General features: G+C 37.9%; 1 protein-coding gene across 1 annotated transcript in view; it reads left to right on the top strand.

Moving 5' to 3' along the window:
* The first annotated feature begins 14,310 nt into the window (after positions 1 to 14,310).
* The window catches only part of LOC126753315 (uncharacterized), a 37,880-nt gene continuing 36,637 nt past the window's right edge, over positions 14,311 to 15,553 (top strand). Inside the window, exon 1 of the mRNA XM_050464667.1 lies at positions 14,311 to 14,901. Coding sequence (XP_050320624.1) covers positions 14,841 to 14,901 — 61 coding nt within the window. The 5' untranslated portion in view covers positions 14,311 to 14,840. The remainder of the gene's footprint in view (positions 14,902 to 15,553) is intronic.

Here is a 15,553-nt window from a genome sequence, read left to right as displayed (position 1 = left end):
TTTTAAGGGAAGCAACCCCTGTTGGTTAGACCGAGTACCTGCCACCTGTTGCCTCATTCAACTATGGTAAATATTACCAGCCATTTCTCAGTACAGTGTGTATATGTTTATGGTAAATATTCGTGAATTATAAATGCAACGAAGTGTTGACCCCTATAAAAAGACCACATAGAGGTTTAATTAATATTTAAGCTGTTCGCCGATCAGGAATCAAGTTTAAGGCAATACTTTGAAACCTCGCTTTTTATTGGAAAGTAATATTCGTACATCATGGAGAGAACTAACAGAGACCAAGAAAAGAGTTTAAATATCTCAAAGCATTATAGCTGAATCCACCAAACACATTGAAGACAGATTCTTATAGCACCTCCTTGAACGTTAGATGATCCACTTCCAATTCGTTAAGTTTTAAATTGAAAATTATTAAAAGTGCGAATATTCATTAAAGAATCACGTCAGAAGAATAAAAAATTTTTAGTAAAAATTCATAGAAATCGGCGTAAAATCCTGCCTGCTTCTCATATTTTACAATTTTGAGATCAATCTGATTTTTTCACTTCGCAGTAAAAATCGGTTCACCTTTTGCAGGTCTTGGCATATCTAGAAATCATCGAATTCGAATTTTATATTTATATTTCGGGATTTGGCAACCCTAGAGTTACAATCTAGAAACTCACAACTTTATCGTAAAGTTTAGCATTTTTGATGTTATGCATACTCAGGATTTCAGAACATTCGACTGCTATTTGTATTGCTTACAGTCACTTGAAATATGCATCTCGGCCAAAAAATATAATTAAAACGCGAGCTCTTGATGGAACTTCATCGCCAAAAACTGATTTAAGTTCATTGATGCACTGTTGCTGAGATAATCCATGCTGAAAGTTGGCGATGAAGTTCCTTCAAGAGCCAATGTTTTTAGATAGTATGGTGAATTCAATTGAGATCGTAGTTCACTCAAAGGCGGATTTCGTGAAGATCGTACAAAATCAGTTGTTGTTCCGGAAACTATTGATCCTGTACGCAAACTGATACTGCAAGATCGCCATATGATCCATCGTGAGATAGAGACAACTATAGGCATTAGTGGGATCAGCATACATTCAATACTGCATGGACACTTGGCTATAAAAAAATTCTTTGTTGCATCGCACACACAATTTGTCAATCGCTCAAAAAAGGCTCGTGTCGATTGCTAGAGAGAAATGTTAAAAAATACGAGAGTGGTGCTTTGAAACACTCTTTGAAATCGTGCGAGATGATTAGATGTGGATTTACGGCCAAGCAAATGGTTGCCTGTTTTTTGGTACAACGGGACATGTCGCCACCATACTGGAACAAAGCAGGACAGTAAATTCTAAGTGGTACGCAATCATTTGTTTGCCAGGTGTCTTTCAAAAAATCTATCATCGAAACTCTCAAACTTAAACTCCCACACATCGACTGACAAAACTGAATTTTTGTTTACTCAAAACATAAATTTGATGAGTAATCTAACATTGGTATAGCCCTGTCTTGAGATCGAATGACTTCTTTTTATTTCCGTACGTAAAATGTGAACTAATGGTCTTCACATCTGCTTCGATAGATTTTAATGGAGAATATTTTGAAAAACAATAAAGCGATTTTGGATTATTGAAATTTGCTTTCACGTCACTGTTGACAGTGATAATTTTGAAGTTGTAGATAATTTCGTCTATTTAGGAACCAGTATTAACACCACCAACAATGTCAGCCTTTTTTTGGAAATCCAACGCAGGATTGCTCTTGCCAACAGGTGCTACTTCGGACTGAGTAGGCAATTGAAAAGTAAAGTCCTCTCTCGACGAACAAAGCCAAACTCTATAAGTCGCTCATAATTCTCATCCTGCTATATGGTGCAGAGGCTTAGACGATAACAGCAACCGATGAGTCGACGTTACGAGTCTACGAGAAAAAGATTCTGCGAAAGATTCATGGTCCTTTGCGCATTGGCCACAGCGAATATCGCATTCGATGGAAAGATGAGCTGTACGAGACATAGGACGACATTGACATAGTTCAGCGGCTAGGTCATGTTGTCCGGATGGACGAAAACACTCCAGCTCTGAAAGTATTCGACGCAGTACCCGCCGGGGGAAGCAGAGGAAGAGGAAGACCTCCACTCCGTTGGAAGGACCAATTGGAGAAGGACCTGGCTTCGCTTGGAATATCCAATAGCGAAAAAAAGAAACGACTGGCGCGCTGTTGTTAACTCGGTTATAATCGCGTAAGCGGTGTCTACGCCAATTACGAGTAAGAAGAAGATATTGCACAGTTTAATGTCAAAAATGTGTGGGATCGGTCTACGAAAAATAAAAATTTTGGTTGGTCTAGGAGAGTTTATACCGTACGTGGTATTATCAGTCAATGTGCGAGTTGCTTTAGTAAATTTGCAGGGAAATATGTTATTCTTGCTGTCTTTAAATCGCTTCAAAACTTTCGTTCAATTACTTTTTTGGAGTACATTTGGCCGAAAAATATACATACCAACCACATTAATGAAGTGTTTGTTTACAATTACTGTGAAAGAATGACAATTTGTTTCGGTAATGACTTTGCAATCTTGTCTCTATCGTTCTTAGCTGCCATAAAATACACAAAATATAAAGAAAAACTAACTAAACTAAACTAACTAACAAAAATGATATGGCTAAGCAATAACAAAAGTAATTGTATCAATAATCACTGTCATTACAATTACAATCGTCTTTATTTTACAAAGAAATAAATTGAACATTTGTCTATTTGAATAGCGGCATAATTATATAATGAGTGTATAAGTCTCTTGCTGCAAGTAAGCATACTAATTTCCATGCTATAAGAATTCAGTGAAAATGCCCACGTGTCAAGTCCTTTGGAGATTTTATCTCAAGATAGGCACTGTCCCTATCTGATTAATGTCATTTAATCAATTTGGAAAATAGTTCAACGTTTTATGTAACAAGTACCAATTATATAAACCATAATTACTACGATTTCAGTTCTTACATAAGAAGTAAGGCCGTACGGGACTGCCGCTAAACATTACATCGCTGGACCAGCTTAACCTATTGGCTCATGTCATCGCTATTCGAGGCTCTAGCTTCAATGCTTCTTTGTTGTTCGGCCCTTCTCAGCACTTGCAATATCAGAGTTGTCGTCCCCTCCATGGTATATCATATAATTGTCTCGTTTGCAGTGTATAAGGTATTATCAGGTGTTATTCGATCCGCCATTTCCATTTTCAGATTCTACCGCTCTGTTGCAAAGCTTGGCGTATCCGATAATTTTTACTTCGTTAGGCATTCCATCATAAAAGACAGTCCATAAGGGTTCCAATACGGCACCTTGTGGCACAGCACCAGTGGTGCCACTTTTGGTCCCTCATCCAAATTGGTCTGTATGATGCTCCGCAGGTAGGTTGGTATTTTTTCGCCTTAATGCATGCAGTATGTGGGGCCAGTAAGCCGAATTAAATATGTTTTTCACATCGAACGTAATGGATGCGTAATATTATTTGTTGCCGTACATCCATCGATCTCCTTGTATGGCATTTTCCGCAATACCTGTGAGCTTCTTGATTGTGTCAACGGCGATTATAACTTGGTTTTCTCCTGGTTTGTTTGTCACCTGTAATAGCACTAGGCGTTGCATCTTCCATATCTTGCGGAGAATCCCTTCTCGTAGACATCATGTGAATAGCTCCATAAATGGTTTTGCGTTATACTTCATTACGAGGTTCAGGGCCCTGTTTATCGGGGCCTGGTGCTTTTGGAATTACCGTCCTTGAGTTAGCTAATACATGATTCTAGAAATTTCCCGGCATAGGCAATCATCTGGCTGTCAGTTTACTTAAGGTCTTCTAATACATCAATGACAACTTGTGCCAGATAACAAGAGAAGTGACATTGTGGGTCGTAACAGGAAACATTATTCAAAACTTGAAACAGACTTGACAATTCTTGGCCTGTTCAAAATCCGAATCAAGATACAAATGTAAGATTGGTCGTTAGATTGATAGTAAAGTTGGTATAGCCCAAAAAGTATGATTCCGAAATGCTTTTGGCTCAATATAGATACGGATACCAAAGGGGAAAATAAGCATAACACCAACCACGCAAGAATAAGCCCATCGACTGTAGGTCACATTTGTGATTTCTATAACGATTGGAAAATCAGTGAGAACATTAACACGCCATAATTTATTTGTCCCCAAATGGAAAATTATATTAAGTCACTGACTAAGTATTTTTTGTTGATACTTCTAGTTAGCTGCACTATAAAAGCTTTGTAAGAAGGGAAGACTTATCTGCACACAATTGTGTATGGAAGTTCACTGATAATGGGCGTTGTCTTCGAACAGTGTGTCCAAGCATATGTGTCTCCTAAAACACACGAAATTGCTGTGATATACGTAGAGCTGTACATATGTATAAGCAAACATACATGTATATGGGTATTTGTATAATATATATTTGTATGCTTTGAATATTTCAGGTGCATTAGAATAATGGTTACGGAAATGACTACACAAGTCTGGACAGACATGCTTTCGCTTCCTAATATGCTTTCCATGTATGACCTAAAAACCATTAAAGGTGCAGTGCCTTTCCATTTCTTGGGCCAGTGGCAATATTGAACGCATGAGGGTTGGGGTGGTCATTAATGGCTAATTTGGTGTCTATTGTAAACGATTTACTTTAGTTTTACCAAGCCTTTAATGCTTCCAAGTAGTTTCCTTTCCTTTTTATCGTTTGTGCAGTCAATGAACTTTAATCGCTGCTATTTAATTTGCTTGCTTATTGACAAAATTAATGGTATGCAGGCAAATAAATATATTTACAGGGTGTTTCAAAGGCGTTAATGCATGTTGTTACGATTTACCAATTGCCTTTAATACATACATATAAGACTTGTCCTTTATCGACCAGTATGTATAACAGCTACGCAAATGCTATAGTGGTCCGATATAGGCGGTTCCGACAAATGAACATCTTCTTAAAGAGAAAAGGTCATGCGCACAATTTAAGATCGATATCTCAAAAACTGAGGGACCAATTCGTGCATTCTTGTATACAGACAGAAGTACGGAAAGACATACGGATATGGCTAAATCGACTGAGCTCGTTATGCTGATTCCTTAAAGAGTCTCTGATGTTGCATATAGGGTCTACCAAACAATGTGACAACCTTACCCCTGTTTATTGTATAAAAAGTTGACTTGGAAAAATTCACAATAATTATCTTTTCATCCTTATAATTGATTAAATAACAATTAAATAAAAGATACAGGAAGTGATAATATTTAATACAGTCCGAATTATCACCTGTTGGCAAGAGTTCTTCTGCTTTGAATTTCGAGACCTTGCTGGTTCCAAGATATACGAAATTATCTAGGACTTCGAAGGCGCCAAGTCGCGACTGTTTGATTAATGAGAGGAGATCTTTTGCATGATAGGGACTCGCCTTGTCTGAAACCTCGTTTGTTAGCGAACGGCTCGGAGAGGTCCTTCCCGATCCTGACGGAGCTTTTGGTGTTGCTCAACGTCAGTTAAAAAAGTCGTATTAGTTTTTCGGGGATACCAATTTCATACATAGCGGCATAATGGCAGATCCTTTTCGTGCTGTAAAAATCAACTTTGAAATCGACGAAAAAGGAATGTTTGTCGATTCTTTTTTCATTGGTCTTTTCCTAGATTTAGCGCATGGTGAATATCTGGTCGGTTGTTGATTTTCCAGGTCTAAAGCCACACTGATAAGGTCTAATCAGGCCGGTGGCGATGCCAAGGAGGCTTATCACACGGTAGTTGACGCAGATTGTGGGATCTTCCTTTAAGCACACAGAAATTCCAATAGTCGGACATGCTTTCCCTGTATTCTACAAAGAAGCTGATGCAATCGGCCGGCAATCCATCGGCCCCGCCGATTTGTTGTTTTTCAAACGGGTAATTGCTCTTCGACGAAAGTGAAACTATAAAAAATGTATATTATAGGCATTGCATGTCTATGCAACCCTGTATGTGGCGTTGAAATAAACTCCTTTTTGTTGATTTATCTGTAATGCATAGCCATTTTTTATTTGCTCCTCGAAGATGGATGACACGTTCTTTTATTACCATTTGACAAATTCAGCACTTCGCATGTCAAAGTTGATGGTAATTAAGGTGCACGGAAGGTGCAATTTGGCGTGTCCCACATACTCACACCCTTCAGGAAATCTAATAATAACACGAAAAGTGCAGGAGAATTTGATTTTGTGTTGACCAAAATGAAAGTGATTTGATTAATAGTAGTAAATAATGGCTTTCTGGGATTAAGTAAGAAAATTGAATAGCACTTAACTAATGTTAAGGTAAATAAAGGCTAATAAGGCAAAATGGTCGGCAGCTTCAAATAAAACTGTTTTGGGAATAATAAACTCTTTTGGGAACACAAAAAATGCGTTGAACTTTTAAAAGATATTTGAAATTAGTGTCCAAAGGCGCATCAAAACGAAAAATTTTAATTTATGAGGAAATATAATTCTTTAACTACATACTTCTCGAGAATGAGTTTCCACGTGAGCTTCCTGTGCAGAATGAGTTCTAGATATATTTTTCTGTCAGCAGACTTTCTCCTATCGGGAGTATAGGCGCTTCCTAGGAAGTTAAACCAGTTCTGTGTTACTAGTATTAATGGCTCACTTTCAGCCGCTCGGTTGGCCACCATGTTGAGGGACCCTTGAGTTTGCTCATATATGGTATTTAGAAATTTTCCCTTAACCATAAGTTGTACGTTTTTGGCAAATGCAATCATTCGGCAGCCAGTTTCCTTAAGATTTACTAGACCCTCCTGATCTAGAAAACTAGGGAAGTGGCAAGAGAACTCCAGCAATGTGTATCGTTTAAGCAAAAAATATTATTATTCAAGACTGCCTTGTGACTTTTTGATATTTTTTTTTGTGGCACGACTGATTTTTTCTTTCAAATTTGGGAGATTTCAATGACTATTTTCCTGAGTCTGAGATACAACCAAATCGTTGGAAACAAGATTCGGCCAAGACCTTAGATAGGAAAGCAAGTTCTGTTTTCTACAGAGGAATCTTCAATGTTTCAGCTCCCCGTTCTCCAATTTGGTGCAGAGACGTGGACGAAAACAATCTCTGATCCATTAAGAATGGATGAAAACACTCTAGCTCTGAAAGTATTCGACGCAGGACACGCTGGGAGAAGCAGAGGAAAAGGAAGACCTCCACTCCTTTGGAAAAACTAGGCGCCAAACAAGCGACTGGCGCGCTGTTGTAAACCCGGCTATATTCGCTTAAGCAGTGTCTTGCCCAATAAAGAAGAAGAAGTGAGATTACTCTATATGAACATATGTAAAGCATCCAGTCGAAAGGTATTATCCTGATAATTTCGTATGGGAGTATTTTGACAGTATTTTGAGTAAAAGTTCATGCTTTTGGGTTATCAACTCTTCGCTGTATATCTAAATATTTCTGTAAAGATGGCATGCTTTACGTCCTGCATGCTTAATAAGGTTATGCCAAAGAAATTATATTTTTTAAACTTTTCCGGTTAAGACATAAATGCCTTGTTGTACACTATGCTCGCTTCATTGTGAAACTTGTGCCAATATGTGATCACACAAACACGTATTGGTGTAAGTAGATGTATCCATATTCAGCTGTATATACAAATTCCTTGTGTAGCGGGTCAAAATTCGCTAAAATACTTTGACTTTGGCTATCTACAAAAGATATAATAATATCCTTGTACAACAGCTGCACTATTGACGAAATTGGTTGGGGTCAACTTGAGTTAGAAGTTGTATGAAATAAAAAGTGTATTTGATGACATTGGTGTATTTGAATATTATTCACCATCATTTATATAAGTATGTTTTATATAAATGAAATTGAAGTGTAAAATGAAAGCTCATATACAGTAACCGCATTCGATTGTGCTTCATCTTGCCATAAATTCTGTTACAAAGTTTAAAATGCATGCAACGATGACTGATTCGCTGAAAAAGTGCTTTTATTTTTAATTATAAATTTTATAACATATCTACGCATATATAATATGGAGTTAATAGTAATTAGAATTTTCAAAAAATCAATTTTTTTATATTACAATTAATTAAATTTTCATTTTTATAACGGCTTGAAATTGTAACAAAATTTATGGCAGGATTAAGTAGTTACGGTTACAGTAAAATAATAACATCGATGTCAATAACTATTTCTTACCAATTTAATACCAATTTGACAACCTATGTATGTATATATATGGTGAAATAGTATACTGTTTGGTACAAAATAACGAAATGTCAAAACTAAGGAACTCCAATATGTCAAAGGAACTCTTTAGTTTTATTCTTACTTACTTACTTACTTTCCACCTTTTCGACTGTGCTCATCATAATGGATCAAATATCATTTCTTTAAGATGGTAAAAAATACGAGGGCTGCTAAATATATTCTGGCCTAGGGCAACACTAAGTGTTGCCAGGTGCAATCTGACATTTCCATTGGAAAGTTTGACATTTTTTAGCAGAACATCACTCAGAACGTTTTGTCATTTAATCGTGAATTGTTTTATTTACAGGGAATTAAAAAATTCATCTCGGCCAAAAAATGGAATTAACTCGTGAACATTTTCGTGCGATCATTTTTCACAACTTTCGACGTGGATTATCACGACAAGAGTGCATCGATGAACTAAAATCTTTGTATGGCTATGAAGCACCATCCTATAGCACTGTGAAAAACTGGTACAACGAATTCAATCGGCCGACGCTCGCTCAAAGACGAATTCCGTGAAGGTCGTCCAAAAACAGCCGTTGTGCCAGAAAACATCGATGCCGTACGTGAACTGATAATGCAAGACCGTCATGTAACATACCTTCAGATAGAGGCATGCCTATGCATTTCTCCCACCAGCATACATTCGATATTGCATGAACACCTGGCCGTACAAAAGGTTTGTTCTCGTTGGATCCCGCACAATTTGACAATCGCTCAAAAAAAGGCTCGTGTGGATTGGTGTAAAGAAATGCTGAAAAAATACGATCGCGGTGCTTCAAAAGACGTTTATAAGATCGTCACAGGTGACGAATCATGGATCTAAGCGTATGAGCCCGAAACAAAACAGCAATCGACAAAAAAAAAAATAAAAAAAATATAAAAAAAACCATTTTCGTTGATAAATATGCCTATTTACATTATTAGGCCAAAAATATATATAGCAACCTACGTATGGTATTAACACCACAACTTATATAGTTCCTAAAACAGTCAAAGACACGTATAGAACACCTAAATCTATATTTTGCTTACTGATATGACAAAAAACATAAAATAAGCTTTAAGCGTATTTTCATAAACACTCCAAAAATATTTTACATTTTATGAAATATAAATTTCAAATAAAAACTCGAAGAGATAAGATAAAAGTCGTTTGTATGCAAGATATATGTTATAGTTGTCCGATTCGCTTTATTTTCAGTAAGTATATCTATACGATATCCATAGGAGTATTAGAGAATGAAATGATATGCTCCTAGTTTTCTTAATTGAAGCAGGCAGCCGGAGAATTAAATGACTGAATAATCGGTTGTTATGGAAGATATGTGATATAGCCGATTATGACAAATTATCAATAGATTGACAAAATGTGACTATTTACTAAATTTCATTCGGATATCTCAAAAAGCGACGAAGCAATTTTAGAATCCCTAAAAATTGAACTTCAACTTAAAAATCGCTGGCTCGAAACCGATTTTAGACCCGTAGTCTATTGGGCAAAGTTGCTCAGAATGACCCATAGAAGATATTCCGCATACGCGATTTTATAAAAAACAAAGTAAGGAAGGGCTAAGCGCTATACTCTTGCAACTTACCAGGATCAAAGCCAGGAAAATACCATCAGCTGCATGTTGTTTTTAAGTTATATGAGGTCTAGGACAAAATTTCACCTGCTTTTATCCATTTAAGGCAGAGAGATGCACGATTATAGAAAAGCAAGCCGTCTAAGTTTTATCAGAATAACTCACAGATATGCCGATATATGCATATTGCGGTATACAGTCAACTGGAAGTTCAAAAATCTTTCTATTAAGTATAAGGGAACTAAGGGAATTATTGATCCGACGCAGTCCATTTTTGACATACAGGCATATACTATTATCAAAAAAGCTTTCTCACCCAATGACTCTAATAAATCTCACATTTTCACCGATATTTTTAATAAAAAGTTTGCAATTGGAACTTTGAACCATATATTTGGTATCTAGGTACTTAAACCACCAACCAAAACTGTTCGATTTGGGCAATTATTGATCAAAAAGTGACCTACTTCAATCGCACTATTCGTTCAAAGTTTTTGCGATGCTTTACTACATTTGCATTCTGGAAAGTGAAAGTGATGGAATTTCAAATTCACATTCCGATTTCACACGTTTTCACACAGGAATACAACAAAAATGTCCAGATAATATCATGTACCAAATATGGCCGATATCGGTTGAGTAAGTGCTGACATATGGCTTTTCACCGAAACGTGGGCGGTACCAGGATCATCATCCATTTTTGAGCACGACTTCTACTATCATCCTACTATGTCCTCTCATCATCCCAGGCGCAAAATTCAATAACTCTCGCGTATTTATTTATTGATTTATCACGCTTTTAGTAGTTTTAACGGTACGGTTATATGGGGAGCAGGCGGGGTTATCACCCAATTTCATTCATTATAGTTTTATATCTTAATTTAGTGCTTAGTTGTGACTCCTTAAAGATTAGTCGTTTAATTACGTTTTCCTGGTCGCGGCAGTCGTCCGATTAAGCCCATCTCGTCCTCACTTGTTTACCAGGGAACAAGTGTATCAAGTTCCATTACTCAAGTAATGGACAGATTTTAACTCGTCTCATCATTTATATAGATATAACCTTTTATCTAACTCGATTTAGGTGATACAAAAAAACATTGGGTGAACAAAACTAACTTACTCTGTAGCATCATGTTGCAAGAGTATAAAAATCGACGCATTTTGAAAACGTTACTAAAATGAACAAGTAAGATTGTCGGTACTCGGAGTTGCATACAAAAATACATGTATGGTATACTCGTATGTAGACCAGCATGCGTGTTCAAGCCGATATGTCCCTGAATATTACAAACAATGATGTCGGAAAATGTCTGCTGACAATGACAATGACGAGGCAGCTGAGTCTCTATCAAATGTTTATACTTGTTTTTATGAAAATTGTATGTATGTACATATGTAGAAACATATTTACAAGCAGTCTATTCGTATAAGTTCCCCCGCCATTATCAACCACAAGACCAATAGATCCATAAGAGTTGCGGATGTTTGTAGGAAGTGTGCATCATTCAAGAACAATAACCATGAATTATTAATGTAGAATTCAGCTATAAAATATGACGATATAAAGAGTTTTGTAATGGCCTAAACTAGTTTACAGTCATTTCGCGACTGTAATGTTAGAGGCTGCTTCTTGCTAATTTTGGGTTGCTACAACCGAAAATGATAGTCAAAATTTCATAACACGTATGATTTTTTGTGTTGTTGTCAAGGGGAGTAGGGCTCAAACCAGCACCATATACTGAAATGACAAAAACGCCTGTATGTGTTGGAAAATTGTTGAACTCAAACTCGTAATCGGGACACCTTAAGTACTCCACAGACCGCTTAGCACATCAGTCGCAACTGTTTCTTTCAGATTGTTGAGTAGTGCTGTTATTATCAATACGGATATACGGAACATATACAATTTTTACGACAAGGAATGACAAAAATAATATGTACAATCTTCTGAAACAGCTTAAGAGATGGATGGAGAGTCCCAGGTCATACTAGGTAGATGACGGTTCGCTTGGATCCAGCTGCGATCATTAGATTTCGGCTCCCACTGCATTAGCCATACTTGATCCGTCTGTAAAGATGTTGTAAGTTCCACTGTCGTGTCGCGTTCTCCTGTGCCATCCTCCCTCTATAGTTTAGGCAGATTGAAAGTTTGTATAATTTTCATGAAAGGTAACCACTGGCCGAAGTTTCAAAAGAGACGTGAATTACGCTGCAGTTGGCCATTGATTCGTGATCTAATATTTGAATGGCGTAAGTTTTTATATTTCAAGACAACGTTGGAACCACATGTTTTACTCACGTATCCAACCAACGGTCATTCGATAGGACTGAGCGTAATGAATTGCGTTAAAGTAAAGGCTGACATCACTGCCGTCCAAGAAATGCGATGGACGGGACAAGGACTGAGGCGTTTTAAGACCGGAGCATACTCTTGTAGAACTCCCAGAGGTGATCTAGTGGCTGATGCCCAGAGAATACTAAAATTGTGCAGGAAACACTTCTCCAGCCTTTTGAAGGGCAGTGAAAGCATAACGCAAGGAGATGGCGAACCCGATTCCCCATTCGATGACGATGGAGCAGGCGTTCCATTGCCCGACAATGACGAAGTTTGAATATCAACGACTCGATGAGATTGCCATTGGGCGAGCTATTCATCCCTTACTATCAGCGGCGAAGAACATGATTAAAGAAGCATCCATCAGCTTCTTTGACAGAATATGGTTAGACGAAAGTCATCCGATGCCCAATGATTGGAAAGGTGCATCTGCCAAATCCACGTTTTAAAAGCATACTCTTGGAAACTCCCAGAGGAATCGGCTGATGCCAACCACCATGGGATAAGCTTTTATATTAACATCGTTTATAAGGTTCTATCGAGCGTATTGTGTAAAAGATTAAAGCCCACAGTCAACAAACTGATTGGACCTTATCAGTGTGGCTTTAGACCTGGAAAATCAAAAACTGACCAGATATTAAAAATGCGCCAAATCTTGGAAAAGACCCGTGAAAAGAGGATCGACATACACCACCTCTTCGTCGATTTCGCGACTAGGCTCCCACGTCACTGTTGACAGTCATAATTTCGAAGTCGTAGATAATTTCGTTTATCTTGGAACCAGTATTAACAGCATGAATAATGTCAATCAAGTTCCATCGGTAGATATGAATTGACCAGATGCTGAGGTTTACCAGGTTTCGGAATGAAAATTATCGCAGCACATTTCCAGTGCGAAGAAGAATTACTCATTACGTTTCCTGGGAGCGTTTTAAAGGCCAATGTCTTAATTCTGTCATAACCCGATGATCCTTTATTTGCCATCCTCAAAATTTGCTAACTTCTGCAATGTGGAGACCGTCACAAAGCTTGTTAGGAGCGAAGGGGCGTGACAAACTCTGCGACTTTTTCTTTGTTCATTATTGGTTGGCATCTGGATATCGGCTTTTTCTTTTGTCTAGTTGCATTCCAAAGAATATTCTCTGAATCTCCTAATTTGGCAGCAACCAAAGACGCTGCTAGAGATTTGAGACTTGAAGATAATCTCGTTGAGCTCCGGATGGATTTCTGTGACAAGAAGAGAATGTTAACTGAAAAGAAACTTGGCGGCAATAAAGAGTGATAAAAGAAGGTTCGAAAACTTCGAAGAACGCTGTGACCGTTATGAAATTTTATTTAAATAAATTTCTCATGAGCTTTAGAATCTTAAACTTATTAAAAAAACTTATTTTAAGGGTGAAGTGCTTACACCTCAGTCACATGACAATATATCACGAGATTAGCGCTCACACCAAAAGGGTGCTGAGCATAATTTAAACAACTTCCTCGGGTAATGCAGTCATCACTCTAAATGTGTGGCGGAATTTTTGCAAAGCTGTAAGAAATTAATTATTTTAGAGCAATTTCGCACGCATCATCACGCACGCGAATATTTTGTGGTGATGAAAATTTTGCCCTGATTCCCCTTCCCTGCAGTGAGCAGCTTACAGAGCAATGACAGCACGTAGCAACAAAAGATTAAATGCTGTCGAGTTTGGCGCGGAAGAATGCATTGAGCTTGACCCATGCGTGCCGCTAATCTCATTTTTGACTTTAATTTCTAGCACAACAGTCAGCAACAACAACAAGCGATCGAGTCACAACCCTTAACAAGGCAACACACTTGGTCCTGGAGCTACTGCGCTTACAGGTGCTACTTACCGCTGCGGTTAGTTATCCAGTACTTAGGGGCTTGTGTTTGTATGTGTGCCGGCTACCACTTCCCATTCGGCTGTCGGTATGAAAAGTTCTCACACACGCACACACCTACACTGTGCAATAGTTTTCAGTTCGATTGCAACGAACAAAGGCGAACACACACACACATACGTTTATACGAGCTTTGCAATCGCTTTAGGCGACGACGTCCGCCGTAGCACGACGACTTGCGGCAGCCAACAACGCATTCAGCCAGCAGTCGAGCAACAGTCAGTCAGCAACATTGTCGTCGTCCGGTAGTGTTTAGTGGCCACCTGCGAGAAGCGCGCGACTTCGAAAATTCCAACGCAAAAATACTCAAGTAAAAATTCTCTTGGAAATCGGCTAAAAATCACAATAAAAGCAAATATCGAAATATTTCCGCTCACAAATAATTCATGTGCACATTTTTGCGAAAGTGTTATATATATTATTATAGATATTCATGCACTTCGTGCAGTGCCGAAAATAACACAAGACAAGTGAGCTTCATATTAGCAAACGAGTGCTAATTATTAAAAAATTGCATTGTGCAAATTTGTAATGTTTTAAAATTTCAAAAAAAAAGAGTGTTTTCATCCTCGTGTGTGAGCATCAATATATATATTTTTTAGTTAGCAGCGCTAAGTGTAACTAGTTAAAAAGTACTTGCTTTTCACTTTTAATTAAAATAAAAAAAAAATTATATATTTTAAAAATTTACAACAACACAAGTCTACATAGAAACAGAACAGCAAGCATGTCCACTTCAGCATATTTCCTGTCGCTACTCTTGGCGTTGGCATTAGGCAGCACTGCAGGTGAGTAAAGGCTGGTTCTATGGATCTTAATTCAGCGCTCTTAAATAAATCAAAGTCGTTTGTGTAAGCCAAGGCTATGTACTAAGTACCACATAGGAGATCTGCTGAACTGCTTACCCTTAGCAAAGTTCATCTTGCCATAATCGTCAGGCATTCCTTCGGTTAGGCTAAAGATTTTATTGGATGATAGTTGACAAAGTTTTATGGCTCTGCAGAATGTGGCTGACAGATAGAGAATACTGCTGAAAATGCCTAGAGCAAGGCACCAGGAAAACGATGGAGCATCTCTTGTGCACTTGTTGGCAAGACTACGCTGTAAGCATCTGTGGTTATGATATACTGGATGAGGTATCGATAGTGAGGTCATAGAGTGTGTTGAAATTCGCGTCAAGCGCAGGCATCCTAAACGATGACTACTACTCATGGACCTAGTAACTAAACTCCATCTGGTATCGCAAAGTACCAAGACTGGTCTATGCGTGGCTCCTTGGTCTAACAGATTAACCCAACCTAAGCTAACCAGTAAGAAGGAGTGTGTTGTGACAACCGGCACTTTCTCCTCAATAGTCCAGCCTCTGCAAGTCTGTGGTAGAGATATATCTGCAGTCTTGCCTCTGGTGAACCAAAAGGCATAGCCGAAACTGTCATAAAA

This window comes from Bactrocera neohumeralis, chromosome 3, assembly GCF_024586455.1.
Source record: "Bactrocera neohumeralis isolate Rockhampton chromosome 3, APGP_CSIRO_Bneo_wtdbg2-racon-allhic-juicebox.fasta_v2, whole genome shotgun sequence".
NCBI classification, from domain to species: domain Eukaryota; kingdom Metazoa; phylum Arthropoda; class Insecta; order Diptera; family Tephritidae; genus Bactrocera; species Bactrocera neohumeralis.
The sequence above is the reverse complement of the archived record's forward strand: the minus strand, read 5'-3'. Positions and strand labels throughout refer to the sequence as shown.